Consider the following 27244-nt stretch of genomic DNA (forward strand, 5'->3'; position numbering starts at 1 on the left):
AAGCGGAAGCGGAGCCTTCAGGGCCGGAAGTCGATGCCTTAGGAGAGGGATCCGCTCCCGGAAGTCGGATCCGAGGACCGGAAGTCGACCCCTGAGGGGGATCCGTCCCCCCGAGAGTCCGGAAGTCGAATCGGCGGGCCGGAAATCAGCCCCCGAGAGACCGGAAATCAAATCGGGGGACCGGAAGTCGACCTTTTCGGAGAGGGTCCACTATCCGAAAGACCGGAAGTTGGATCGGGGGACCGGAAGTCGACCATTGAGGAGAGGTTCCGCCACCCGAAAGACCGGAAGTCCGATCCGGGGAACCGGAAGCCGACCCCTGAAAAGAGGGATGCGTCCCCGAGAGACCGGAAGTCGGATCGGGGGACCGGAAGTCGACCCCTGAGGAGAGGGTCCACCACCCCAAGGACCGGAAGTCGGATCGGGAGACCGGAAGTCGACCCCTGAAAAGAGGGATGCGTCCCCGAGAGACCGGAAGTCGGATCCGGGGGGCCGGAAGTCGATCCCTCAGACCGTTAACCGCCCCCCATCCCCCACCCCGCAAGCCGTAACTCAGCGCTTCATGACCAAAAGTCGCCTTTTTCGCACTAAAAGTCGCCTTCTTGGAGTTGAAAGCCCGGTCCGTCGTCCCGGAAGTATTTCTTTCCAGCCTGGAGCCCGCCTACTTCATTACCGGAAGCGGTGGGTTGAAAACTGGAAAGCGGAAGAGGAAGTGCTGATCCAGCGGCACTTCCGGCCGAGCCGCGCCAAGATGCCGGCGCTGCTGGAGCGGCCGAAGCTTTCCTCGGCCATGGCCAGGGCGCTGCACCGCCACGTGATGATGGAGCGCGAGCGGAAGCGGCAGGGTGAGGAGAGGAGGGGAGCGGGGGGGGGGGCGTCGCCTTGGGGAGCGGGGCGGCGTCTCCATGGCAACGGGGCCTATGCGGCCTGTTGGGCCTATGCGGCCTATGGGGGCTGCGGGGAAGGGGGGGGGGGGGCGTCGCCATGGCAACGGGGCCTATGGGGCCTATACGGCCTATGGGGGGTGGGGGGCTGGGAGGTGTAGCGGGGGGGGGGCGTTTCCATGGCAACGGAGTCTCTTGGGGGGAGGCGTTGCCATGCAATGAGGCCTATAGGGTTCATAAGGGGGTTGGGGGGGGGGGGGGGGGCAAAGTGAGGGGCGTCTCCATGGCAACGGGGCCTATGCGGCCTGTTGGGCCTATGCGGCCTATGGGGGCTGCTGGGAAGGGGGGGGGGGGGCGTCGCCATGGCAACGGGGCCTATGGGGCCTTTGGGTGGGGGGGCAATTTGGGGGGGGTCCCTCCATGGCAGCGAGGCTTATAAGGCCTGTAGTGGGGTGGGCTGGGGGGGCAAAGTGAGGGGCGTCTCCATGGCAACGGGGCCTATGGGGCCTATAGGGCCTATGGGGGGTGGGGGGGGGGAGGTGAAGCGGGGGGGGCGTTTCCATGGCAACGGAGTCTTTTGGGGGGGGTCGTTGCTATGCAATGAGGCCTATAGGGTCCATAAGGGGGTTGGGGGGGGGGCAAAGTGAGGGCCGTCTCCATGGCAACGGGGCCTATGCGGCCTGTTGGGCCTATGCGGCCTATGGGGGCTGCGGGGAAGGGGGGGGGGGGGCGTCGCCATGGCAACGGGGCCTATGGGTCCTTTGGGTGGGGGGGCAATTTGGGGGGGGTCTCTCCATGGCAGCGAGGCTTATAGGGCCTGTAGTGGGGTGGGCTGGGGGGGCAAAGTGAGGGGCGTCTCCATGGCAACGGGGCCTGTGCAGCCTGTTGGGCCTATGGGGGGTGGGGGCTGGGAGGTGAAGCGGGGGGGGGGGCGGCGTTTCCATGGCAACGGAGTCTTTTGGGGGGAGGCGTTGCCATGCAATGAGGCCTATAGGGTCCATAGTGAGGTTGGGGGGGGGGGGGGGCAAAGTGAGGGGCATCTCCATGGCAACGGGGCCTATGGGGCCTATAGGGCCTATGGGGGGTGGGGGGAGGCAAAGTGGGGATTGTTTCCATGGCAACGGAGCCTTTTGGGGGGGGGTCGTTGCTATGCAATGAGGCCTATAGGGTCCATAAGGGGGTTGGGGGGGGGGGCAGAGTGGGGGGCGTCTCCATGGCAACGGGGCCTATGCGGCCTGTTGGGCCTATGCGGCCTATGGGGGCTGCGGGGAAGTGGGGGGGGGGGCGTCGCCATGGCAACGGGGCCTATGGGGGGGGGAGTCGTTGCCATGGCTACGGGGCCTTGGGGGGGGCGAATTGGGGGTCGTTGCCATGGTAACGTGGCCTAAGGGGTCAATTGTGGGGGGGGCAAAGTGGGGGGCGTCTCCATGGCAACAGGGCCTATGGGGGGGGGGTCGTTGCCATGGCAACGGGGCCTATGGGTCCTACAGGGGGGGAAGTGGGGGGGGCCTTTTGGGTCCTTTTGGGGTCATGTTGTTCCTTTTGGGGTCACTTTGTTCCTTTTGGGGTCATTTTTGGGGTCTTTTTGGGGTTTTCTTGGGGTTTCCAGAGGAGGAGGAGGTGGATAAGATGATGGAGCAGAAGCTGCGGGAGGAGCAGGAGCCATTTTGGGGTCATTTGTGGCCATTTTGGGGCCGTTTTGGGGCAGTGTTTGCCCATTTTGGGACATCTTGGGTCCTTTTGGGGTGATTTTGTTCCTTTTGGGGTCACTTTTTGGGTCTTTTGGGGGTTTTTTTGGGGTTTCCAGAGGAGGAGGAGGTGGATAAGATGATGGAGCAGAAGCTGCGGGAGGAGCAGGAGCCATTTTGGGGCCATTTGTGGCCATTTTGGGGCCGTTTTGGGGCCGTTTTTTCCCAGTTTGGGTTCTTTGGGGTCCTTTTGGGGTCGTTTTGTTCCTTTTGGGGTCATTTTTGGGGTCTTTTTGGGGTTTTTTTGGGGTTTTCAGAGGAGGAGGAGGTGGATAAGATGACGGAGCAGAAGCTGCGGGAGGAGCAGGAGCCATTTTGGGGTCATTTGTGGCCATTTTGGGACATTTTTGTCCATTTTGGGGTCATTTTGGGTCCTTTTGGGGTCCTTTTGGGTCCTTTTGGGGTCATTTTCTTCCTTTTGGGGTCACTTTTGGGGTTTTTATGGGGTTTCCAGAGGAGGAGGAGGTGGATAAGATGATGGAGCAGAAGCTGCGGGAGGAGCAGGAGCCATTTTGGGGTCATTTGTGGCCATTTTGGGGCCATTTTTGGGTCCTTTTTTGCCCTTTTGGGGTCCTTTTGATCCTTTCAGGGTCACTTTGTTCCTTTTGGGGTCACTTTTGGTGTCTTTTTGGGGTTTTTTTGGGGTTTCCAGAGGAGGAGGAGGTGGATAAGATGATGGAGCAGAAGCTGCGGGAGGAGCAGGAGCCATTTTGGGGTCATTTATGGCCATTTTGGGAACATTTGTGTCCATTTTGGGGCCATTTTGGGTCCTTTTGGGGTCCTTTTGTTCCTTTTGGGGTCGTTCTGTTCCTTTTGGGGTCACTTTTGGGGTCTTTTTGGGTTTTTTTTGGGGTTTTCAGAGGAGGAGGAGGTGGATAAGATGATGGAGCAGAAGCTGCGGGAGGAGCAGGAGCCATTTTGGGGCCATTTGTGGCCATTTGTGGCCATTTTGGGTCCTTTTTTGCCCTTTTGGGGTCGTTTTGTTCCTTTTGGGGTCACTTTGTTCCTTTTGGGGTCACTTGTGGGGTCTTTTTGGGGTTTCTTTGGGGTTTCCAGAGGAGGAGGAGGTGGATAAGATGATGGAGCAGAAGCTGTGGGGGGAGAAGGAGCCATTTTGGGGTCATTTATGGCCATTTTGGGAACATTTGTGTCCATTTTGGGGTCTTTTTGGGTCCTTTTGGGGTCCTTTTGTTCCTTTTGGGGTCGTTCTGTTCCTTTTGGGGTCACTTTTGGGGTCTTTTTGGGGTTTTTTTGGGGTTTTCAGAGGAGGAGGAGGTGGATAAGATGATGGAGCAGAAGCTGCGGGAGGAGCAGGAGCCATTTTGGGGCCATTTGTGGCCATTTTGGGGCCATTTTGGGTCCTTTTTTGCCCTTTTGGGGTCATTTTGTTCCTTTTGGGGTCGTTTTGTTCCTTTTGGGGTCACTTTTGGGGTCTTTTTGGGGTTTTTTTGGGGTTTCCAGAGGAGGAGGAGGTGGATAAGATGATGGAGCAGAAGCTGCGGGAGGAGCAGGAGCCATTTTGGGGCCATTTGTGGCCATTTTGGGGCCATTTTGGGTCCTTTTTTGCCCTTTTGGGGTCATTTTGTTCCTTTTGGGGTCGTTTTGTTCCTTTTGGGGTCACTTTTGGGGTCTTTTTGGGGTTTTTTTGGGGTTTCCAGAGGAGGAGGAGGTGGATAAGATGATGGAGCAGAAGCTGCGGGAGGAGCAGGAGCCATTTTGGGGCCATTTGTGGCCATTTTGGGGCCGTTTTGGGGCAGTTTTTGCCCATTTTGGGACATCTTGGGTCCTTTTGGGGTGATTTTGTTCCTTTTGGGGTCACTTTTGGGGTCTTTTTGGGGTTTTTTTGGGATTTTCAGAGGAGGAGGAGGTGGATAAGATGATGGAGCAGAAGCTGCGGGAGGAGCAGGAGCGGCGGCGCAGGAAGGAAATGGAGGAGCGGATGTCGCTGGAGGAGACCAGGGAGCAGGTCGGGATTTTTTGGGGTTTTTTTGGGGTTTTTGGGGGTCGTGGGGTTTTGGGGTCATGGGGTTATGGGGTCAGTCTGGGGTTATGGGGTTATGGGGTCAGATGGGGATTATGGGGTTATGGGGTCAGTCAGGGTTTATGGGGTTTATGGGGTTGTGGATGTCGCTGGAGGAGACCAGGGAGCAGGTCGGGATTTTTTGGGGTTTTTTTGGGGTTTTTGGGGGTCGTGGGGTTTTGGGGTCATGGGGTTATGGGGTCAGTCTGGGGTTATGGGGTTATGGGGTCAGATGGGGATTATGGGGTTATGGGGTCAGTCAGGGTTTATGGGGTTTATGGGGTTGTGGATGTCGCTGGAGGAGACCAGGGAGCAGGTCGGGATTTTTTGGGGTTTTTTTGGGGTTTTTGGGGGTCGTGGGGTTTTGGGGTCATGGGGTTATGGGGTCAGTCTGGGGTTATGGGGTTATGGGGTCAGATGGGGATTATGGGGTTATGGGGTCAGTCAGGGTTTATGGGGTTTATGGGGTTGTGGATGTCGCTGGAGGAGACCAGGGAGCAGGTCGGGATTTTTTGGGGTTTTTTTGGGGTTTTTGGGGGTCGTGGGGTTTTGGGGTCATGGGGTTATGGGGTCAGTCTGGGGTTATGGGGTTATGGGGTCAGATGGGGATTATGGGGTTATGGGGTCAGTCAGGGTTTATGGGGTTTATGGGGTTGTGGATGTCGCTGGAGGAGACCAGGGAGCAGGTCGGGATTTTTTGGGGTTTTTTTGGGGTTTTTGGGGGTCGTGGGGTTTTGGGGTCATGGGGTTATGGGGTCAGTCTGGGGTTATGGGGTTATGGGGTCAGATGGGGATTATGGGGTTATGGGGTCAGTCAGGGTTTATGGGGTTTATGGGGTTGTGGATGTCGCTGGAGGAGACCAGGGAGCAGGTCGGGATTTTTTGGGGTTTTTTTGGGGTTTTTGGGGGTCGTGGGGTTTTGGGGTCATGGGGTTATGGGGTCAGTCTGGGGTTATGGGGTTATGGGGTCAGATGGGGATTATGGGGTTATGGGGTCAGTCAGGGTTTATGGGGTTTATGGGGTTGTGGATGTCGCTGGAGGAGACCAGGGAGCAGGTCGGGATTTTTTGGGGTTTTTTTGGGGTTTTTGGGGGTCGTGGGGTTTTGGGGTCATGGGGTTATGGGGTCAGTCTGGGGTTATGGGGTTATGGGGTCAGATGGGGATTATGGGGTTATGGGGTCAGTCAGGGTTTATGGGGTTTATGGGGTTGTGGATGTCGCTGGAGGAGACCAGGGAGCAGGTCGGGATTTTTTGGGGTCGTTTGGGGTTTTTTTGGGGTCATTTGGGGTTTTTTGGGGTCATGGGGTTATGGGGTCAGATGGGGGTTATGGGGTTATGGGGTTATGGGGTCAGTCAGGGTTTATGGGGTTTATGGGGTTGTGGATGTCGCTGGAGGAGACCAGGGAGCAGGTCGGGATTTTTTGGGGTTTTTTTGGGGTCATTTGGGGTTGTGGGGTCAGGGGGGCTGTGGGTCAGGGTTGTGGGGACAGGGTTATGGGGTCAGGGGGGTTATGTGGTCGGGTTTATGGGGTCAGGGTTATGGGGTCAGGGGGGCTATGGGGTCAGGGTTATGGGGTCAGGGTTATGGGGCCAGGGGGGTTATGGGGTCAGGGGGGTTATGGGGTCGGGGCTATGGGGTCAGGGGGGTTATGTGGTCGGGTTTATGGGGTCAGGGTTATGGGGTCGGGGCTGTGGGGTCAGGGGGGTTATGGGGTCAGGGGGGTTATGGGGTCGGGGTTATGGGGTCAGGGTTGTGGGGTCGGGGTTGTGGGGTCAGGGGGGTTATGGGGTCAGGGTTATGGGGTCAGGGTTGTGGGGTCAGGGGGGTTATGGGGTCAGGGGGGTTATGGGGTCGGGGTTGTGGGGTCAGAGTTCTGGGGTCAGGGGGGTTATGGGGTCGGGGTTCTGGGGTCAGGGTTATGGGGTCGGGGTTGTGGGGTCAGGGTTGTGGGGTCAGGGGGGTTATGGGGTCAGGGGGGTTGTGGGGTCAGGGTTGTGGGGTCAGGGTTATGGGGTCAGGGGGGTTATGGGGTCGGGGTTATGGGGTCAGGGGGGTTATGGGGTCAGGGTTATGGGGTCAGGGGGGTTATGGGGTCGGGGGAGTTATGGGGTCGGGGTTCTGGGGTCAGGGGGGTTATGGGGCAGGGTTATGGGATCAGGGTCGTGGGGTCAGGGGGTTATGGGGTTGTGGGGTCGGGGTTATGGGGCCAGGGTTGTGGGGTCAGGGGGGTTATGGGGTCGGGGCTCTGGGGTCAGGGTTATGGGGTCAGGGGGGTTCTGGGGCTCTGGGGTCGGGGCTATGGGGTCAGGGGGGTTATGGGGTTGGGGTTATGGGGTCGGGGCTATGGGGTCAGGGTTATGGGATCAGGGTCGTGAGGTCAGGGGGGTTCTGGGGTCAGGGGGGTTATGTGGTCGGGTTTATGGGGTCAGGGTTATGGGGTCGGGGCTGTGGGGTCAGGGGGGTTATGGGGTCAGGGGGGTTATGGGGTCGGGGTTATGGGGTCGGGGCTATGGGGTCAAGGTTGTGGGGTCGGGGTTGTGGGGTCAGGGGGGTTATGGGGTCAGGGTTATGGGGTCGGGTTTCTGGGGTCAGGGTTGTGGGGTCAGGGGGGTTATGGGGTCGGGGTTCTGGGGTCAGGGGGGTTATGGGGTCAGGGTTGTGGGGCCAGGGTTGTGGGTTATGGGGTCAGGGGGGTTATGGGGTCGGGGTTCTGGGGTCAGGGGGGTTGTGGGGTCGGGGTTATGGGGTCAGGGGGGTTATGGGGTCGGGGTTCTGGGGTCAGGGTTATGGGGTCGGGGCTCTGGGGTCCGGGTTGTGGGGTCAGGGTTCTGGGGTCAGGGTTATGGGGTCGGGGCTCTGGGGTCGGGGTTATGGGGTCAGAGGGTTTATGGGGTCAGGGAGGTTATGGGGTCAGGGTTATGGGGTCAGGGTTATGGGGTCGGGGCTCTGGGGTCCGGGTTGTGGGGTCGGGGCTATGAGGTCAGGGGGGTTATGGGGTCGGGGGTTCTGGGGTCGGGGCTCTGGGGTCAGGGTTCTGGGGTCAGGGTTCTGGGGTCAGGGTTATGGGGTCGGGGCTCTGGGGTCGGGGTTATGGGGTCAGAGGGTTTATGGGGTCAGGGAGGTTATGGGGTCAGGGTTATGGGGTCGGGGTTCTGGGGTCCTGGTTGTGGGTCGATCCACGGGTGCCCCTGCGCCCCACAGCTGCAGAAGCTGCAGGAGCGGCTGGCGGCGCTGCAGGACGAGAAGCACCAGCTGTTCCTGCAGCTCAAGAAGGTGCTGCACGAGGAGGAGAAGCGGCGCCGCAAGGAGCAGAGGTGCGGCTTGTGGGGCTGGGGGGGTGTGGGGCTGGGGGTGGGGGGATGGGGGTGTGGGGCTGGGGGTTGTGGGGATGGAGGTGTGGGGATGGGAGGGTTGTGGGGATGGAGGTGTGGGGATGGGGGGTGTGGGGATGGGAGGTGTGGGGATGGGGGGGTTGTGGGGATGGGGGTTTGGGGATGGGGGGTGTGGGGCTGGGAGGTGTGGGGAGGGATGTGCAGTTGTGGGGCTGGGGGTGTGGGGCTGGGGGTTGTGGGGATGGGGGGGTTGTGGGGCTGGGGGGTGTGGGGCTGGGGGTGTGGGGCTGGGGGGGTTGTGGGGCTGGGGGGTGTGGGGATGGGGGTGGGGGGATGGGGGAGTTGTGGGGCTGCCACTTGTGGGGCTGGGGGGGTTGTGGGGATGGGGGGGTTGTGGGGCTGCCACTTGTGGGGCTGGGGGTTGTGGGGCTGGGGGGGTTGTGGGGATGGGGGAGTTGTGGGGATGGGAGGTGTGGGGATGGAGGGTGTGGGGCTGGCACTTGTGGTGCTGGGGGGGTGTGGGGATGGGAGGTGTGGGGATGGGGGGGTTGTGGGGCTGGGGGTGGGGGGCTGCCACTTGTGGGGCTGGGAGGTGTGGGGCTCGGGGTGTGGGGATGGGGGCTGTGGGGATGGGGGTGTGGGGATGGGGGGGTTGTGGGGATGGGGGTGTGGGGCTGCGGGGGGTTGTGGGGCTGGGAGGTGTGGGGCTGGCACTTGTGGGGCTGCGGGGGGTTGTGGGGCTGGGGGTGGGGGGCTGCCACTTGTGGGGCTGGGGGTTGTGGGGCTGCGGGGGTTGTGGGGCTGGGGGTATGGGGATGGGAGGTGTGGGGATGGGGGGTGTGGGGATGGGAGGTGTGGGGATGGGGGGTGTGGGGATGGGGGGTGTGGGGATGGGGGTGTGGGACTGGGGGAGTTGTGGGGATGGGGGGTGTGGGGATGGGGGGTGTGGGGCTGGGAGGTGTGGGGCTGCCGCTTGTGGGGCTGGGGGGCTTGTGGGGATGGGAGGTGTGGGGCTGGGGTTGTGGGGCTGGGATGTGTGGGGCTGGGATGTGTGGGGCTGGGATGTGTGGGGCTGGGGGTTGTGGGGCTGCGGGGGGTTGTGGGGCTGGGGGGGTTGTGGGGCTGTGGGGGTTGTGGGGCTGCTGCTTGTGGGGATGCGGGTTGTGGGGATGCAGGTTGTGGGGCTTGGGGGGTTGTGGGGCTGAGGGGGTTGTGGGGATGGGAGCTGTGGGGCTGCTGCTTGTGGGGCTGCTGCTTGTGGGGCTGCCGCTTGTGGGGCTGGGGGTTGTGGGGCTGGGGGCTGTGGGGTTGGGTGGGTTGTGGGGTTGGGGGAGTTGTGGGGCTGGGGGTTGTGGGGCTGGGATGTGTGGGGCTGGGGGGGTTGTGGGGCTGGAGGGTGTGGGGATGGAGGTGTGGGGCTGGGATGTGTGGGGCTGGGATGTGTGGGGCTGGGGGTTGTGGGGATGGGGGTTGAGGGGCTGCCACTTGTGGGGCTGGGACTTTTGGGGCTGACACTCGGCACCCCCCAGACCCCATAAAGCCCCCGACCCCACAACCCCCAGAACCCCTATAAGCCACTCCCCCTCGAAGCCCCGCCCCCAGAAAGCCCTGCCGCTCAAAACCCCGCCCCCTATAAACCCCGCCCCCTCAAAGCCCCGCCCTCCAACCGCGCTCCGATCCACGAAGCCCCGCCCCCTCGAAGCCCCGCCCCCTCAAAGCCCGCCCCCTCAAAGCCCGCCCCCTCAAAGCCCCGCCCTGCAACCGCGCCCCGACCCACGAAGCCCCGCCCCCTCGAAGCCCCGCCCCCTGTAAGCCCCGCCCCCAGAAGCCCCGTCCTCCAGCCGCGCCCCGGCCCACGAAGCCCCGCCCCCAGAAGCCCCGTCCTCCAACCACGCTCCGACCCTCGAAGCCCGGCCCCACAAAGCCCCGCCCCCCGAAGGCCTGTCCTCCAACCGCGCCCCGACCCACAAAACCCCGCCCCCTCGAAGCCCCGCCTCCTTTAAGCCCCGCCCCCCGAAGCCCCGTCCTCCAACCGCGCCCCGACCCATGAAGCCCCGCCCCTCGAAGCCCCGCCCCCCGAAGCCCCGTCCTCCAACCGCGCCCCGACCCACGAAGCCCCGCCCCCTCGAAGCCCCGCCCCCAGCCGCCGTGCCGTCCAATCACGGCTGTTCCCGCAGCGACCTGACGACGCTGACGGCCGCCGCCTACCAGCAGGGCCTGGTGCACGGGGGGGGGCACCTCCTCAACATGCAGGGTAATGGGGTCGGCTATGGGGTCATGGGGTCATGGGGTCAGCTATGGGGTCATGGGGTCAGCTATGGGGTCATGGGGTTATGGGGTGGGTATGGGGTCAGCTATGGGGTCATGGGGTCAGCTATGGGGTCAGCTATGGGGTCATGGGGTTATGGGGTCATGTATGGGGTTATGGGGTCAGCTATGGGGTCATGGGGTCAGCTATGGGGTTATGGGGTTATGGGGTGGGTATGGGGTCAGCTATGGGATCATGGGGTCAGCTATGGGGGCATGGGGTTATGGGGTGGGTATGGGGTCAGCTATGGGGGCATGGGGTCAGCTATGGGGTCAGCTATGGGGTCATGGGGTTATGGGGTCATGTATGGGGTTATGGGGTCAGCTATGGGGTCAGCTATGGGGTCATGGGGTCAGCTATGGGGTTATGGGGTCAGCTATGGGGTCAGTTATGGGGTCAGCTATGGGGTCATGGGGTTATGGGGTCAGCTATGGGGTCATGGGGTCAGCTATGGGGTTATGGGGTCAGCTATGGGGTCATGGGGTCATTTATGGGGTTATGGGGTCAGCTATGGGGTCATGGGGTGGGTATGGGGTCATGGGGTCGGCTGTGGGGACAGCTATGGGGTCATGGGGTTATGGGGTCAGCTATGGGGTCATGGGCTCATTTATGGGGTTATGGGGCCATCTATGGGGTTATGAGGTGAGCTATGGGGTCAGTTACGGAGTTATGGGGTGGGTATGGGGTTATGGGGTTATCTATGGGGTCATGGGGTTATGGGGTCATGGGATTTTGGGGTTATGAGGTCAGCTATGGGGTGGTTATGGGGCAGCTATGGGGCGGTTATGAGGCGCTATGGGGCAGCTGTGGGGCAGTTATGGGGCAGCTGTGGGTCTCACCCCACAGGCAGCCCTGGGGGGTTTGGGGCGCTATGGGGCAGCTGGCTATGGGGCAGCTATGGGGCAGCTGTGGGGTGGCTATGGGGCAGCTGTGGGGCGCTATGGGGCAGCTGTGGGGCAGCTATGGGGCGGTTATGGGGCAGTTATGGGGCAGCTATGGGGTGGCTATGGGGCAGCTATGGGGCGGCTATGGAGCGCTATGGGGCATCTATGGGGCGGTTATCGGGCAGCTATGGGGCGGCTATGGGGCGGCTATGGGGCAGCTATGGGGCAGCTATGGGGTGGTTATGGGGCAGCTATGGGGTGGCTATGGAGCGCTATGGGGCATCTATGGGGCGGTTATCGGGCAGCTATGGGGCAGCTATGGGGCGGTTATGGGGCAGCTATGGGGTGGCTATGGAGCGCTATGGGGCAGCTGTGGGGTGGCTATGGGGCAGCTATGGGGCGGCTATGGGGCAGCTATGGGGCAGCTATGGGGCGGCTATGGGGCAGCTATGGGGCAGCTATGGGGCGCTATGTGGCAGCTGTAGGGTGGCTATGGGGCAGCTATGTGGTAGCTATGGGGTGGCTATGGGGCGGCTGTGAGGCAGCTGTGAGGCGCTATGGGGCAGCTATGGGGCGGTTATGGGGCAGCTATGGGGCGGATATGGGGCAGCTATAGGGCAGTTATGGGGCAGCTATGGGGCAGTTATGGGGCAGCTATGGGGCGGTTATGGGGCAGCTGTGGGGTGTCTATGGGGCAGCTGTGGGGCGCTATGGGGCAGCTATGGGGTGCTATGGGGCAGCTATGGGGCGCTATGTGGCAGCTGTAGGGTGGCTATGGGGCAGCTATGGGGCAGCTATAGGGCAGCTATGGGGCGGCTATGGGGCAGCTGTGGGGCAGCTGTGGGGTGGCTATGGGGCGGTTATGGGGCAGCTGTGGGATGGCTATGGGGCAGCTATGGGGTGGCTATGGGGCGGCTATGGGGTGGCTATGGGGCAGCTGTGGGGTGGCTATGGGGCAGCTATGGGGTGGCTATGGGGCAGCTATGGAGCGCTATGGGGCAGCTATGGGGCAGCTATTGGGCAGTTATGGGGCAGCTATGGGGCAGCTATGGGGCGGTTATCGGGCAGCTATGGGGCAGCTATGGAGCGCTATGGGGCAGCTATGGTGCAGCTATGGGGCGGTTATGGGGCAGCTGTGGGGCAGCTATGGGGCAGCTATGGGGTGGCTATGGGGCAGCTATGGGGTGGTTATGGGGCAGCTATGGGGTGGCTATGGGGCAGCTATGGGACAGTTATGGGACAGCTATGGGGCAGCTATGGGGTGGCTATGGGGCGGTTATGGGGCAGTTATGGGGCGGCTATGGGGTGGCTATGGGGCAGCTATGGGGCGGTTATGGGGCAGCTGTGGGGCAGCTATGGGGCAGCTATGGGGCGGTTATGGGGCAGCTATGGGGCAGCTGTGGGGTGGCTATGGGGCAGCTGTGGGGCGCTATGGGGCAGCTGTGGGGCAGCTATGGGGCGGTTATGGGGCAGTTATGGGGCAGCTATGGGGTGGCTATGGGGCAGCTATGGGGCGGCTATGGAGCGCTATGGGGCATCTATGGGGCGGTTATCGGGCAGCTATGGGGCGGCTATGGGGCAGCTATGGGGCAGCTATGGGGTGGTTATGGGGCAGCTATGGGGTGGCTATGGAGCGCTATGGGGCATCTATGGGGCGGTTATCGGGCAGCTATGGGGCAGCTATGGGGCGGTTATGGGGCAGCTATGGGGTGGCTATGGAGCGCTATGGGGCAGCTGTGGGGTGGCTATGGGGTGGCTATGGGGCAGTTATGGGGCAGCTATGGGGCGGCTATGGGGCAGCTATGGGGCAGCTATGGGGCGGCTATGGGGCAGCTATGGGGCAGCTATGGGGCGCTATGTGGCAGCTGTAGGGTGGCTATGGGGCAGCTATGTGGTAGCTATGGGGTGGCTATGGGGCGGCTGTGAGGCAGCTGTGAGGCGCTATGGGGCAGCTATGGGGCGGTTATGGGGCAGCTATGGGGCGGATATGGGGCAGCTATAGGGCAGTTATGGGGCAGCTATGGGGCAGTTATGGGGCAGCTATGGGGCGGTTATGGGGCAGCTGTGGGGTGTCTATGGGGCAGCTGTGGGGCGCTATGGGGCAGCTATGGGGTGCTATGGGGCAGCTATGGGGCGCTATGTGGCAGCTGTAGGGTGGCTATGGGGCAGCTATGGGGCAGCTATAGGGCAGCTATGGGGCGGCTATGGGGCAGCTGTGGGGCAGCTGTGGGGTGGCTATGGGGCGGTTATGGGGCAGCTGTGGGATGGCTATGGGGCAGCTATGGGGTGGCTATGGGGCGGCTATGGGGTGGCTATGGGGCAGCTGTGGGGTGGCTATGGGGCAGCTATGGGGTGGCTATGGGGCAGCTATGGAGCGCTATGGGGCAGCTATGGGGCAGTTATGGGGCAGCTATTGGGCAGTTATGGGGCAGCTATGGGGCAGCTATGGGGCGGTTATCGGGCAGCTATGGGGCAGCTATGGAGCGCTATGGGGCAGCTATGGTGCAGCTATGGGGCGGTTATGGGGCAGCTGTGGGGCAGCTATGGGGTGGCTATGGGGCAGCTATGGGGTGGTTATGGGGCAGCTATGGGGTGGCTATGGGGCAGCTATGGGACAGTTATGGGACAGCTATGGGGCAGCTATGGGGTGGCTATGGGGCGGTTATGGGGCAGTTATGGGGCGGCTATGGGGTGGCTATGGGGCAGCTATGGGGCGGTTATGGGGCAGCTGTGGGGCAGCTATGGGGCAGCTATGGGGCGGTTATGGGGCAGCTATGGGGCAGCTGTAGGGTGGCTATGGGGCAGCTATGGGTTGGCTATGGGGCAGCTATGGGGCGGCTATGGGGCAGCTATGGGGCGGCTATGGGGCAGCTATGGGGCGCTGTGGGGCAGCTGTGGGTCTCACCCCCCAGGCAGCCCCGGGGGTCACGGCCGCGCCGGGACGCTGCTGGGAGCCGAGCGGGGCAAGCAGATGTACGGCGCCGTCATCAGCGTGAGTGCGCCGCTCTGCCCCACATCTGTGGGGCGCCCCACAAGTGGCCCCGTCTATGGGGTGCCCCACAAGTGGCCCCACATCTATGGGGTGACCCCACATCTATGGGGTGATCCTGTGTCTTTAGGGTGCCCCACAACTGCCCCCACATCTATGGGGCGCCCCACAAGTGCCCCTGTCTATGGGGTGCCCCACAAGTGGCCCCACATCTATGGGGTACCCCACAAGTGCCCCATTTATGGGGTGATTCCATATCTATGGGGTGCCCCACAAGTGCCCCCACATCTATGGGGCGCCCCACAAGTGGCCCCGTCTATGGGGTGCCCCACAAGTGCCCCCGTCTATGGGGTGCCCCACAAGTGGCCCCGTCTATGGGGCGCCCCACAGCTGCCCCCGTATCTATGGGGCGCCCCACAAGTGGCCCCACATCTATGGGGTGCCCCACAACTGCCCCTGTCTATGGGGTGCCCTACAAGTGCCCCTGTCTATGGGGCGCCCCACAAGTGGCCCCACATCTATGGGGTGCCCCACAAGTGCCCCCAACTATGGGATCCCCCATATTTATGGGGTGCCCCATATTTATGGGGTGGCCCCCACCTATGGGATCCCCGATATCTCTGGGGTGCCCCCAAATGCCCCCCCCATATCTATGGGGTGCCCCCCAAGTGCCCCAACCTATGGGATCCCCCATATCTTTGGGTGCCCCCAAATGCCCCCCCCCATATCTATTGGGTGCCCACAACTTCCCCCCCCCTTACCTATGGGGTGCCCCCCAAGTGCCCCCCTTTATGGGTCCCTTACCTATGGGGTGCCCCCCAAGTGCCCCCATCTATGAGGTGACCCCTAAATGCCCCCCCAGATCTATGGGGTGGCCCCCAAATGCCCCCCCCATCTCTGGGATGCCCCCCAAGTGCCCCCCCCTATGGGATCCCCCATATCTATGGGGTGGCCACAACTTCCCCCCCCATATCTATGGGGTGCCCCCAACTGCCCCCCCCCATCTATAGGGTGCCCCCCAAGTGCCCCCCCCATGGGATCCCCCATACTTCCGGGGTGCCCCCAAATGCCCCCCCAGATCTATGGGGTGCCCCCCAAATGCCCCCCCCCATCTCTAGGGTGCCCCCCAAGTGCCCCCACCTATGGGATCCCCCATATCTTTGGGTGCCCCTAAAAGCCCCCCCCCTTACCTATGGGGTGCCCCCCAACTGCCCCCCCATGGGATCCCCCAAATTTCCAGGGTGCCCCCAAATGCCCCCCCCAGATCTATGGGGTGCCCCACAAGTGCCCCCCTTTAGGGTCCCCCCCATCTCTGGGGTGCCCCACCTATGGGATCCCCCATATCTATGGGGTGCCCCCAAATGCCCCCCCCCATCTCTAGGGTACCCCCCAAGTGCCCCCACCTATGGGATCCCCCAGATCTATGGGGTGCCCCCAAATGCCCCCCCCCGATCTCTAGGGTGCCCCCCAAGTGCCCCCACCTATGGGATCCCCCAGATCTATGGGGTGCCCCCAAATGCCCCCCCCCGATCTCTAGGGTGCCCCCCAAGTGCCCCCACCTATGGGATCCCCCATATCTTTGGGTGCCCCTAAAAGCCCCCCCCCTTACCTATGGGGTGCCCCCCCCCATATCTATGGGATGCCCCCCAAGTGCCCCCCCCCATCTATGGGGTGCCCCCCAAGTGCCCCCCCCCTATGGGATCCCCCATACTTCCGGGGTGCCCCCAAATGCCCCCCCCATCTATGGGGTGCCCCCCAAGTGCCCCCACCTATGGGATCCCCTATATCTTTGGGTGCCCCCAAGTGCCCCCTCCTTATCTATGGGGTGCCCCACAACTGCCCCCCCCCATCTATGCGGTGCCCCCCAAGTGCCCCCCCCATGGGATCCCCCATATCTTTGGGTGCCCCTAAAAGCCCCCCCCCTTACCTATGGGGTGCCCCCCAAGTGCCCCCCCATATTTATGGGGTGCCTCACAACTGCCCCCCCATATCTATGGGGTGCCCCCCAAGTGCCCCCCCCCTATGGGATCCCCCAGACTTCCGGGGTGCCCCCTAACCCCCCCCCCCCTTTTCCCCCCCCCCCCCAGACTCGGCACTTTGGGGCCTTTGGGGCTGAGCCGTTCCAGGGGGGTCAGGCGGCCCCCCCCCCCCCTGGCCCCTTCGCCGTGGGGCAAAATCAATTCGGGGCCGCGCAGCCGGGGGGGTTTGGAGGAGCACAGCAGCTCAGGGGTGAGCATGGGGGGGGGGGGGATGGGGGGGAGATGTGGGGCTGGGGGGGTTCTGTGGGGTGGGAAATGGGTGGGGGGGTTCTATGGGGCTGGGGGCTTCTGTGGGGTGGGAGATGGGGGGGAGATGTGGGGTTGGGGGCATCTGTGGGGTGGGATGTGGGGGGTGGGGGGGTTCCATGGGGCTGGGGGGCTTCTGTGGGGTTGGGGATGGGGGGAGATGTGGGGTTGGGGGTTTCTGTGGGGTGGGAAATGGGGGGTGGGGGGGTTCTGGGGGGTGGGATGGGGGTGATGGGGGGTGGGGGGGTTCTATGGGGTGGGAGATGGGGGGTGGGGGGGTTCCATGGGGTTGGGGGGCTTCTGTGGGGTTGGGGATGGGGGGAGATGTGGGGTGGGGGGCTTGTATGGGGTGGGATGGGGGGTGGGGGGGTTCTGTGGGGTGGGAGATGGGGGGGAGATGTGGGGTTGGGGGGGTTCTATGGGGGGGAGATGTGGGGTGGGAAATGGGGGGAGATGTGGGGCTGGGGGCATCTATGGGGTGGGATGGGGGGCTGGGGGGTTCTGTGGGGTGGGAAATGGGGGGAGATGTGGGGCTGGGGGGGTTCTATGGGGGGTGGGGGGCTTCTGTGGGGTGGGAGATGGGGGGAGATGTGGGGCTGGGGGGGTTCTGTGGGGTGGGATGTGGGGGGTGGGGGGGATCTATGGGGCTGGGGGACTTCTGTGGGGTGGGAGATGGGGGGTGGGGGCATCTATGGGGTGGGATGTGGGGGGTTCTATGGGGCTGGGGGGGTTCCATGGGGTGGGAGATGGGGGGAGATGGGGGGTGGGGGGGTTCTGTGGGGTGGGAGATGGGGGGTGGGGGGGTTGTATGGGGTGGGAGATGGGGGGAGATGGGGGGTGGGGGGGTTCTATGGGGTGGGATGTGGGGGGTGGGGGGGTTCTAGGGTGGGAGGTGGGGGGAGATGTGGGGCTGGGAGATGGGGGGTGGGGAGGTTCTGTGGGGTGGGAGATGGGGGGAGATGTGGGGCTGGGGGGGTTCTATGGGGTGGGAGATGGGGGGAGATGTGGGGCTGGGGGGGTTCTGTGGGGTGGGAGATGGGGGGAGATGTGGGGCTGGGGGGCTTCTGTGGGGGGAGATGTGGGGTGGGGGGGTTCTATGGGGTGGGAAATGGGGGGTGGGGGGGGTTCTGTGGGGTTGGGGATGCGGGGAGATGTGGGGCTGGGGGGGTTCTGTGGGGTGGGATGTGGGGTGGGATGTGGGGTGGGGGGGATCTATGGGGCTGGGGGGCTTCTGTGGGGTGGGAGATGGGGGGAGATGTGGGGCTGGGGGGGTTCTATTGGGTGGGAGATGGGGGTGGGGGGCTGAGATGGGGTTCTGTGGGGTGGGATGGGGGTGATGGGGGGCTGGGGGGCTTCTTTGGGGTGGGAGATAGGGGGTGGGGGGATTCTATGGGGTGGAATGTGGGGGGTGGGTGGCTGGGATGGGGTTCTGTGGGGTGGGGGGATTCTATGGGGTGGGAGATGGGGGGAGATGTGGGGTTGGGGGGGTTCTGTGGGGCTGGGGGGCTCTCAGTGGGGTGGGATGTGGGGCTGGGGTTCTCTATGGGGTGTGATGTGGGGATTCTATGGGGCTGGGGGTCTCTATGGGGTGGGATGTGGGGCTGGGGGCATCTATGGGGTGGGATGTGGGATTCTATGGGGCTGGGGGTCTTTATGGGGTGGGATGTGGGGATTCTATGGGGCTGGGGGTCTTTATGGGGTGGGGTGGGGGATTCTATGGGGCTGGGGGTCTCTATGGGGCGCAGAGCGTGGAGAAGTGGGGCAGTTTTGTTGTCCCATCGGCTCGGCGCTCTCCGATTGGCTCCGCACTCGGCTCGGCGCTCTCTGATTGGCTCCGCGCTGTCTCGGCGCTCTCCGATTGGCTCCGCGCTCGGCTCGGCGCTCTCTGATTGGCTTCCTCCCGCAGGCCCCGCCCCCTTCGCGGCTCTGCCGTTCCTCCCCCAGCAGCCGCCAGGCGGCGCCTTCGGCCTCCACGGCGCTTTCCCGGCACCCACCGGTGAGGGGCGGGGCTTAGGGGAGGGGCGGGGCCTGATTGGTGGGCGGCGGTCGGAAGGGGGCGTGGTTATAAAGGCGGCGGGATCCGATTGGTGGACGGGGCTTAAAGGGGGCGGGGCCTGAATGGTGGGCGGGTGTCGGAAGGGGGCGTGGTTATAAAGGCGGCGGGAGCCGATTGGTGGATAGGGTTTAAAGAGGGCGGGGCATGAAATGGGGGTGGGGTCTGATTGGTGGGCAGGGGGCTGAAAGGGGGCGGGGCCTGGAAAGGGGCGGGGCCTGATTGGTGGGCGGCGGTCGGAAGGGGGCGGGGCCTGATTGGTGGGTGGCGGACTGAAGGGGGCGTGGTTCTAAAGGCGGCGGGAGCCGATTTGTGGGCGGGGCTTAAAGGGGGTGGGGTCTGAAAGGGGGTGGGGCCTGATTGGTGGGCGGCGATCGGAAGGGGGCGTGGTTCTAAAGGCGACGGGATCCGATTGGTGGATAGGGTTTAAAGGGGGCGGGGCCTGATTGGTGGGTGGGGGTCAGAAAGGGGCGTGGTTTTAAAGGCGACGGGAGCCGACTGGTGGATGGGGCTCAAAGGGGGCGGGGTCTGAAAGGGGGTGGGGCCTGATTGGTGGGCGGTGGTCTGTAGGGGGCGTGGTTCTGAAAGCGACGGGAGCCGATTGGTGGATGGCGTTTAAAGGGGGCGGGGCATGAAATGGGGGCGGGGTCTGATTGGTGGGCAGGGGGCAAAAGGGGGCGGGGCCTAAATGGTGTAGTCTGAAAGGGGTGGGACCTGATTGGTGGGTGGGGGTCTGAAGGGGGCGTGGTTTTAGAGGAGGCGGGACCCGATTGGTGGATAGAGCTTAAAGGGGGCGGGGCTTACTCGAAGTGTGGGCGGGATCTAAAGGGGGCGTGGTTTGAAAGGGGGCCGGAGCTGATTGGTGGCTGGGGCTCAAAAGGGGGCGGTGCCTGAGGCTGCGGGGCTTGAAATGAGGGCGGGGCCTAAAGGGGGCGGTGTCTGATTGGCGGGCAGGGGCCAAAAGGGGGGCGGGGCCTAAATGGCGTGGTCTTAATGAGGGTGTGACCCGATTGGTGGGCGGGGGGCTGAGGGGGCGGGGCTCGAAGTGTGGGACTCGAAGTGTGGGCGGGGCCTAAAGGGGGGGCGTGGTCTTAAAAAGGGCGGGTCCTGATTGGTGGAAAGGACTCTGAGGGGGGCGTGGTCTAAAAGAGGGGGGCTGACCCACATCTATGGGTCTGCCCCCCACTTATGGGTCTGATCCCAACTTATGGGTCTGCCCCACACTTCTGGATCTGCCCCCACACTTATGGGGCTGATCCCAACTTGTGGGGCTGATCCCCATTTCTGGGTCTGCCCCACACTTATGGGTCTGCCCCACACTTGTGGTGCTGACCCCCACTTATGGGTCTGACCCCCACTTCTGGGTCTGCCCCACACTTAAGGGGCTGACCCCCACTTATGGGGCTTAGCTTCCACTTATGGGGCTGATTCCAACTTATGGGGCTCAGCTCCCACTTATGGGTCTGCCCCACACTTATGGGGCTGACCACAACCTATGGGGCTGACCCACACTTATGGGGCTGACCCACACTTATGGGTCTGACCCTCAGTTCAGGGTCTGCCCCACACTTCTGGGTCTGACCCCCACATGGGTCTGCCCCACACTTATGGGTCTGCCCCACATTTTTGGGTTTGCCCCACACTTATGGGTGTGCCCCACACTTATGGGACTGCCCCACACTTCAGGGTCTGACCCCCATTTCTGGGTCTGCCCCACACTTATGGAGCTGACCCCCACTTATGGGTCTGCCCCACACTTATGGGGCTGACCACAATCCATGGGGCTGACCCACACTTATGGGTCTGCCCCACACTTGTGGTGCTGACCCCCACTTATGGGTCTGACCCTCACTTCAGGGTCTGCCCCACACTTCTGGGTCTGACTCCCACTTATAGGGCTGGCCCACACTTATGGGTCTGACCCCCATTTCTGGGTCTGCCCCACACTTCTGGGACTGCCCCACATTTTGGGGTCTGCCCCACACTTATGGGACTGCCCCACATTTCAGGGTCTGACCCCCATTTCTGGGTCTGCCCCACATCTATGGGTCTGCCCCCCACTTATGGGGCTCTGACCCCCCCCCACACACTGACGCTCCTCTCTGCCCCACACTTGTGGGGCCGCAGGATTTCTGCCCCCCAGCAGCAGCCTCCCCCTGCAGAAGCAGCTGGAGCACGCCAACCAGCAGTCCGGCTTCAGCGACGCCGTGGGTCTGGGGGCACTTATGGGGCTGGGGGGGGATCTGTGGGGCAGGAGGGGGCTGGGGGCACTTATGGGGCTGGGGGGGGAGGAATCTGTGGGGCAGGAGGGAGCTGGGGGCACTTATGGGGCTGGGGGGGATCTATGGGGCAGGAGGGAGCTGGGAGCACTTATGGGGCTGGGGGGGAGGGAAATCTGTGGGGTGGGGGGGGATTGGGGGCACTTATGGGGCTGGGGGGGGATCTGTGGGGCAGGAGGGGGCTGGGGGCACTTATGGGGCTGGGGGGGATCTATGGGGCTGGGGGGGGATCTGTGGGGCAGGAGGGGTCTGGGGGCACTTATGGGGCTGGGGGGGGATCTGTGGGGCAGGGGGGGGAGAAATCTATGGGGCGGGGGTGGGAATCTGTGGGGTGGGGGGGGACTGGGGGCACTTATGGGGCTGGGGGTGGGAGAAATCTATGGGGCTGGGGTGGGAATCTGTGGGGCAGGGGGGAATCTGGGGGTGGGGGGGGACTGGGGGCACTTATGGGGCTGGGGGGGAGAAATCTATGGGGCGGGGGGGGAATCTGTGGGGCAGGGGGGGAGGGAAATCTATGGGGCAGGAGGGGCCTGGGGGCACTTATGGGGCTGGGGGGGGATCTATGGGGCAGGTGGGGGACTGGGAGCGCTTATGGGGCTGGGGGGGAGGGAAATCTGTGGGGTGGGGGGGACTGGGGGCACTTATGGGGCTGGGGGGGGGATCTGTGGGGCAGAGGGGGGAGAAATCTATGGGGCGGGGGTGGGAATCTGTGGGGTGGGGGGGGACTGGGGGCACTTATGGGGCTGGGGGGCAGGGAAATCTATGGGGCAGGAGGGGTCTGGGGGCACTTATGGGGCTGGGGAGGAATCTGTGGGGCAGGAGGGGGATGGGGGCACTTATGGGGCTGGGTGGGGAGGAATCTGTGGGGCAGGAGGGGTCTGGGGGCCACTTATGGGGCTGGGGGGGGGATCTGTGGGGCAGGGGGGGTCTGGGGGCACTTATGGGGCTGGGGGGGATCTATGGGGCTGGGGGGGGGATCTGTGGGGCAGGAGGGGTCTGGGGGCACATATGGGGCTGGGGGGGGATCTATGGGGCAGGGGGGGGAGAAATCTATGGGGCGGGGGTGGGAATCTGTGGGGTGGGGGGGGACTGGGGGCACTTATGGGGCTGGGGGGGGAGAAATCTATGGGGCTGGGGTGGGAATCTGTGGGGCAGGGGGGAATCTATGGGGCAGGGAGGGATCTGGGGTCAGTTATGGGGCTGGGGGGGGAATTTGTGGGGCAGGGGGGAATCTATGGGGGTGGGGGGGCAGGGGGCACTTATGGGGCTGGGGGGGAGGGAAATCTATGGGGCAGGAGGGGTCTGGGGGCACTTATGGGGCTGGGGGGGGAATCTGTGGGGCTGGGGGGAATCTATGGGGCAGGGAGGGTTTGGGGGCACTTATGGGGCAGGAAAGGGCATCTGTGGGACCAGGAGGGTGGGGGAGTTGTGCCCCATAAACCCCCACCCCATAACCCCACCCTATAAGCCCCCACCCCACAAATCCCCCCCACCCCATAAATCCCCCCCCACCCCATAACCCCCCCCGACCCCACAACCCCCCCATGGCCCCTCTGACCCCATAAATCCACCCCACCCCATAAACCCCAGCCTGACCCCACAAACCCCCCCCGACCCCATAAACCCCCCCACCCCATAAATCCCCCCCTGACCCCACAATCCCCCCCATAAACCCCATAAATCCCCCCCACCCCATAACTCCCCCCCACCCCATAAGCCCCCCCCGACCCCATGCCCTCCCCACACCAAAATGCCCCCCTGACCCCATAAGCCTCCCCCGACCCCATAACTCCCCCCCCCGACCCCACAACCCCCCTCGACCCCATAAACCCCCCCCACCCCATAACCCCCCATCCTACAAATCCCCTCCTGACCCCACAAACCCCCCCTGACCCCACAACCCCACCCGACCCCATAAAGCCCCCCACCCCATAACCCCCCATCCTACAAATGCACCCCCGACCCCACAAACGCCCCCCTGACCTCACAAACCCCCTGAGCCCATAAATCCCCCCCCGACCCCACAACCCCCCCTGACCCCACAACCCCCCCGACCCCACAAACCCCCCCGACCCTATAAACCCCCCCGACCCCACAACCCCCCCTGATCCCACAAGCCCCCCTGACCCCATAAATCCCCCCCCGACCCCACAAACCCCCTGACCCCATAACCCCCCCTGACCCTATAAACCCCCCCCGACCCCACAACCCCCCCCGACCCCATAACTCCCCCCCCGACCCCACAACCCCCCCGAGCCCATAAACCTCCCCCCAACCCTATAAACCCCCCCTGACCCTATAACCCCCCCCGACCCCACAACCCCCCTGACCCTATAAGCCCTGCTGACCCCACAACCCCCCCCGACCCCACAACCCCGTGACCCCATAAACCCCCTGACCCTATAAGCCCCCCTGACCCCACAACCCCCCTGACCCCATAACCCCCCCTGACCCCACAAACCCCCCCCGACCCCATAACCCCCCCCGACCCCATAACGCCCCCTGACCCCACAAACCCCCTGACCCCATAACCCCCCCGACCCCATAACCCCACTGACCCTATAAACCCCCCCCAACCCCATAATGCCCCCCGACCCCACAAACCCCCTGACCCCATAACCCCCCCTGACCCCACAACCCCCCCGACCCCATAACCCCACTGACCCTATAAACCCCCCCCGACCCCACAAACCCCCCCATGACCCCACAACCCCCCCGACCCCATAACCCCGCTGACCCTATAAACCCCCCCCGACCCCACAAACCCCCCCATGACCCCACAACCCCCCGACCCCATAACCCCGCTGACCCACAACCCCTCCCGACCCTATAACCCCCCCCCGTCCCCATAACCCCCCCGACCCCACAGACCCCCCCGACCCCACAACCCCCCCCACCCCATAACCCCCCCTGACCCCACAAACGCCCCCGACCCCACAACCCCCCCCCGACCCTATAAACCCCCCCCACCCCATAACCCCCCCTGACCCCACAAACGCCCCCGACCCCACAACCCCCCCCGACCCTATAAACCCCCCCGACCCCATAACCCCCCCGACCCCACAACCCCCCCACCCCACAACCCCCCCCGACCCCATAACCCCCCCAACCCCATAACCCCCCCTGACCCCACAAACGCCCCCGACCCCACAACCCCCCGTGACCGCACAACCCCCCCCGACCCCATAACCCCCCCCGACCCTATAAACCCCCCTGACCCCATAACCCCCCTGACCCTATAAAACCCCGCTGACCCCACAACCCCGCAGGCCCTGCACAACACGCAGCTGCTGCCCAGCGCCCCGCTGCCAACCGTGGGGAAGGTGAGCGGGGTTATGGGGTCGGGGGGTTATGGGGTCATAGGGGGGGTTGTGGGGTCGGGGGGGTTATGGGGTCGGGGGGGTTATGGGGTCGGGGGGTTGTGGGGTCATGGGGGGATTTTGGGGTCAGGGAGGTTATGGGGTGGGGAGGGTTGTAGGATCAGGGGGGGATTTATAGGGTGGGGGGGGTTATGGGGTCGGGGGGGTTATGGGGTCAGGGGGGGTTTCTGGGGTCGGGGGGGTTGTAGGATCAGGGGGGGTTGTGGGGTCGGGGGTTTATGGGTTGGGGGGGTTATGGGGTCAGGGGGTTGTGGGGTCGGGGGGTTATGGGGTCGGAGCGGGTTTGTGGGGTGGGGGGCGGATTTATAGGGTCGGGGGGGGTTATGGGGTGGGGGGGTTGTGGGGTTGGGGGGGTTTATGGGGTTGGGGGGCTTATGGGGTCGGGGGGGTTGTGGGGTCGGGGGAGGTTGTGGGGTCGGGGGGGGGATTTGTAGGATGGGGGGTTATGGGGTGGGGGGGATTTATGGGGTGGGGGGGTTGTGGGGTCAGGGGGGGATTTTGGGGTCAGGGAGGTTATGGGGTGGGGGGGGTTTATGGGCTCGGGGGGGATCTATGGGGTCGGGGGGGGTTATGGGGTCGAGGGGGATGTGTGGGGTGGGGGATTATGGGGTGGGGGGGGGACTTATGGGGTCGGGGGGGGGTTTATGGTTCTGGGATGCGTGGGGTGCCTCTATAGGGCCGGGCCCCACATCTCCCCCCCCCCTCCGCCCCACACTTAGGGGTCGCTGCCCTTCCCCCACGCCCGCCCCGCATCCCCAGGGAGCTTCCAGCCCCACGGAGCCAGCGGGCAGCAGCCCCATGGGGTGAGTGGGGGCTGCCCCATAAGTGTGGGGCTGCCCCATAGGTGGGGGGCTGGGATGTGTGGGGTGGGAGCTCCTCTGCCCCATAGGTGTGGGGCTGGGATGTGTGGGGTGGGAGCTCCTCTGCCCCATAGGTGTGGGGCTGGGATGTGTGGGGTGGGAGCTCCTCTGCCCCATAGGTGTGGGGCTGGGATGTGTGGGGTGGGAGCTCCTCTGCCCCATAGGTGTGGGGCTGGGATGTGTGGGGTGGGAGCTCCTCTGCCCCATAGGTGTGGGGCTGGGATGTGTGGGGTGGGAGCTCCTCTGCCCCATAGATGTGGGATGGGAGGGATGGGATGAGTGTGGGGCTGCCCCATAGATGTGGGGCTGGGATGTGTGGGGTGAATGTAGGGCTGCCCCATAGATGCGGGATGGGAGGGATGGGGTGAATATAGGGCTGCCCCATAAGTGTGGGGCTGCCCTATAGGTGTGGGGCTGGGATGTGTGGGGTGAATGTAGGGCTGCCCCATAGATGCGGGATGGGAGGGATGGGGTGAATATAGGGCTGCCCCATAAGTGTGGGGCTGCCCCATAGATGTGGGATGGGATGTATGAGGTGGGAGTTCCTCTGCCCCATAGATGTGGGGCTGCCCCATAGATATGGGATGGGAGGTATGGGGTGAGTGGGGGCTGCCCCATAGATGTGGGGCTGGGATGTGTGGGGTGAATGTAGGGCTGCCCCATAGATGTGGGGCTGGGGTATGTGGGGCGGGAGCTCCCCTGCCCCATAGATGTGGGGCTGCCCCATAGATGTGGGATGGGATGTATGGGGTGGGAGTTCCTCTGCCCCATAGATGTGGGGCTGCCCCATAGATGTGGGATGGGATGTGTGGGGTGGGAGCTCCTCTGCCCCATAGATGTGGGATGGGAGGGATGGGGTGAATATAGGGCTGCCCCATAGGTGTGGGGCTGGGATGTGTAGATGTGGGATGGGATGTATGGGGTGGGAGCTCCTCTGCCCCATAGATCCGGGGCTGCCCCATAGATGTGGGGCTGGGATTTGTGGGGTGAATGTAGGGCTACCCCATAGGTGTGGGGTTGGGATGTGTGGGGTGGGAGCTCCCCTGCCCCATAGATGTGGGGCTGTCATCGTCCGCCCCCATTTATGGGTCCTCCACCCCCCCCGCTTATGGGTCACCCATCCCCTCCCCGCCCCACTTACGTTTCAGCCCCACACCTATGGGTCCCAACCCCCCCCACCCCCCCCACTTATGGGTCAGCCCCACACCTGCGCCCCCCCCCACTTCTGGGTCAGCCCCACATCTATGGGTCCCAACCCCACCCCCAACTTCTGGGTCAGCCCCACACCTATGGGTCCCAACCTCCCCCACTCCCCCCACTTATGGGTCCCAACCCCCCGTACCCCCCCCACTTATGGGTCAGCCCCACATCTACAACCCTCCCCCCACTTATGGGTCCCCCATCCCCTCCCCACCCCCCAACTTCTGGGTCAGCCCCACATCTATGGGTCCCAACTCCCCCCCCAACTTATGGGTCAGCCCCACACCTGCGCCCCCCCCACTTATGGGTCAGCCCCACATCTACCCTCCCCCCACTTATGGGTCAGCCCCACACCTATGGGTCCCAACCCCCCCCCCCCACACACACTTATGGGTCCACCGTCCCCTCCCCACCCCCCCCACTTATGGGTCAGCCCCACACCTATGGGTCCGAAGCCCCCCACCCTTCCCCCCCCACTTCTGGGTCAGCCCCACATCCTCTCCCCCCTCCCCCCCCCCACTTATGGGTCCCCCATCCCCCCCCACTTCTGGGTCAGCCCCACACCTATGGGTCCCAACCCCCCCCACCCCCCCCACTTATGGGTCCCAACCCCCCCCACCTCCCCCCCTTATGGGTCAGCCCCACACCTATGGGTCCCAACCCCCCCCACTTCTGGGTCAGCCCCACACCTATGGGTCCCAACCCCCCCCCTTACTGACGTCTCTCTCCCCTCCCCCCCCCTCCCCTCCCGCCCCCCAGTCCGGCTTCCCCCCCTCCGCCCCCCCCCCCGCCCGCCACGCTCCGTTCCTCCCCCACCCCCCCCAGGGGCAGCGTTTCTACCACAAGTGATGACGTCACATCCGCCGGAAGCTCCCCCCGCCCCCCCCACAATCCCCCCGCCGCCACACCGATGACGTCACTTCCGGACTTCTCCCCCCGCCCACCCCCCACCCCCCCTTCGCCGATGACGTCACTTCCGGGCTTCTCCCCCTCCCCCACAACCCCCCCGCCGCCCCGATG

The 27244-nt window shown here is 64.1% G+C and overlaps 1 protein-coding gene across 6 annotated transcripts; it reads left to right on the forward strand.

The window, feature by feature from the left end:
• The first annotated feature begins 146 nt into the window (after nucleotides 1-146).
• On the forward strand, nucleotides 147-27107 carry GPS2 (G protein pathway suppressor 2). Of its 6 annotated transcripts, XM_090129501.1 has the most exons (11): nucleotides 232-845; nucleotides 4489-4598; nucleotides 7856-7968; nucleotides 10164-10240; nucleotides 14091-14170; nucleotides 16255-16396; nucleotides 18359-18448; nucleotides 20633-20712; nucleotides 24054-24107; nucleotides 24884-24967; nucleotides 26984-27107. In XM_090129501.1, the coding sequence occupies exons 1-11, from the start codon at nucleotides 563-565 to the stop codon at nucleotides 27071-27073; spliced, it is 1203 nt and encodes a 400-aa protein (XP_089985627.1). In that variant the 5' UTR covers nucleotides 232-562; the 3' UTR covers nucleotides 27074-27107. The 6 variants fall into 6 exon arrangements, with proteins under 6 accessions (XP_089985626.1, XP_089985625.1, XP_089985627.1 ...); XM_090129500.1 differs by lacking the exon at nucleotides 26984-27107 and having other exon boundaries at nucleotides 147-845; nucleotides 7862-7968; nucleotides 24884-26172; XM_090129499.1 differs by lacking the exon at nucleotides 26984-27107 and having other exon boundaries at nucleotides 184-845; nucleotides 24884-26168.
• The last annotated feature ends 137 nt before the right edge of the window (nucleotides 27108-27244 follow it).

The sequence above is a fragment of the Phasianus colchicus genome, chromosome 36 (assembly GCF_987193195.1).
Source record: "Phasianus colchicus chromosome 36, bPhaCol1.hap1.1, whole genome shotgun sequence".
In the NCBI taxonomy this organism is placed as follows: Eukaryota; Metazoa; Chordata; class Aves; order Galliformes; family Phasianidae; genus Phasianus; species Phasianus colchicus.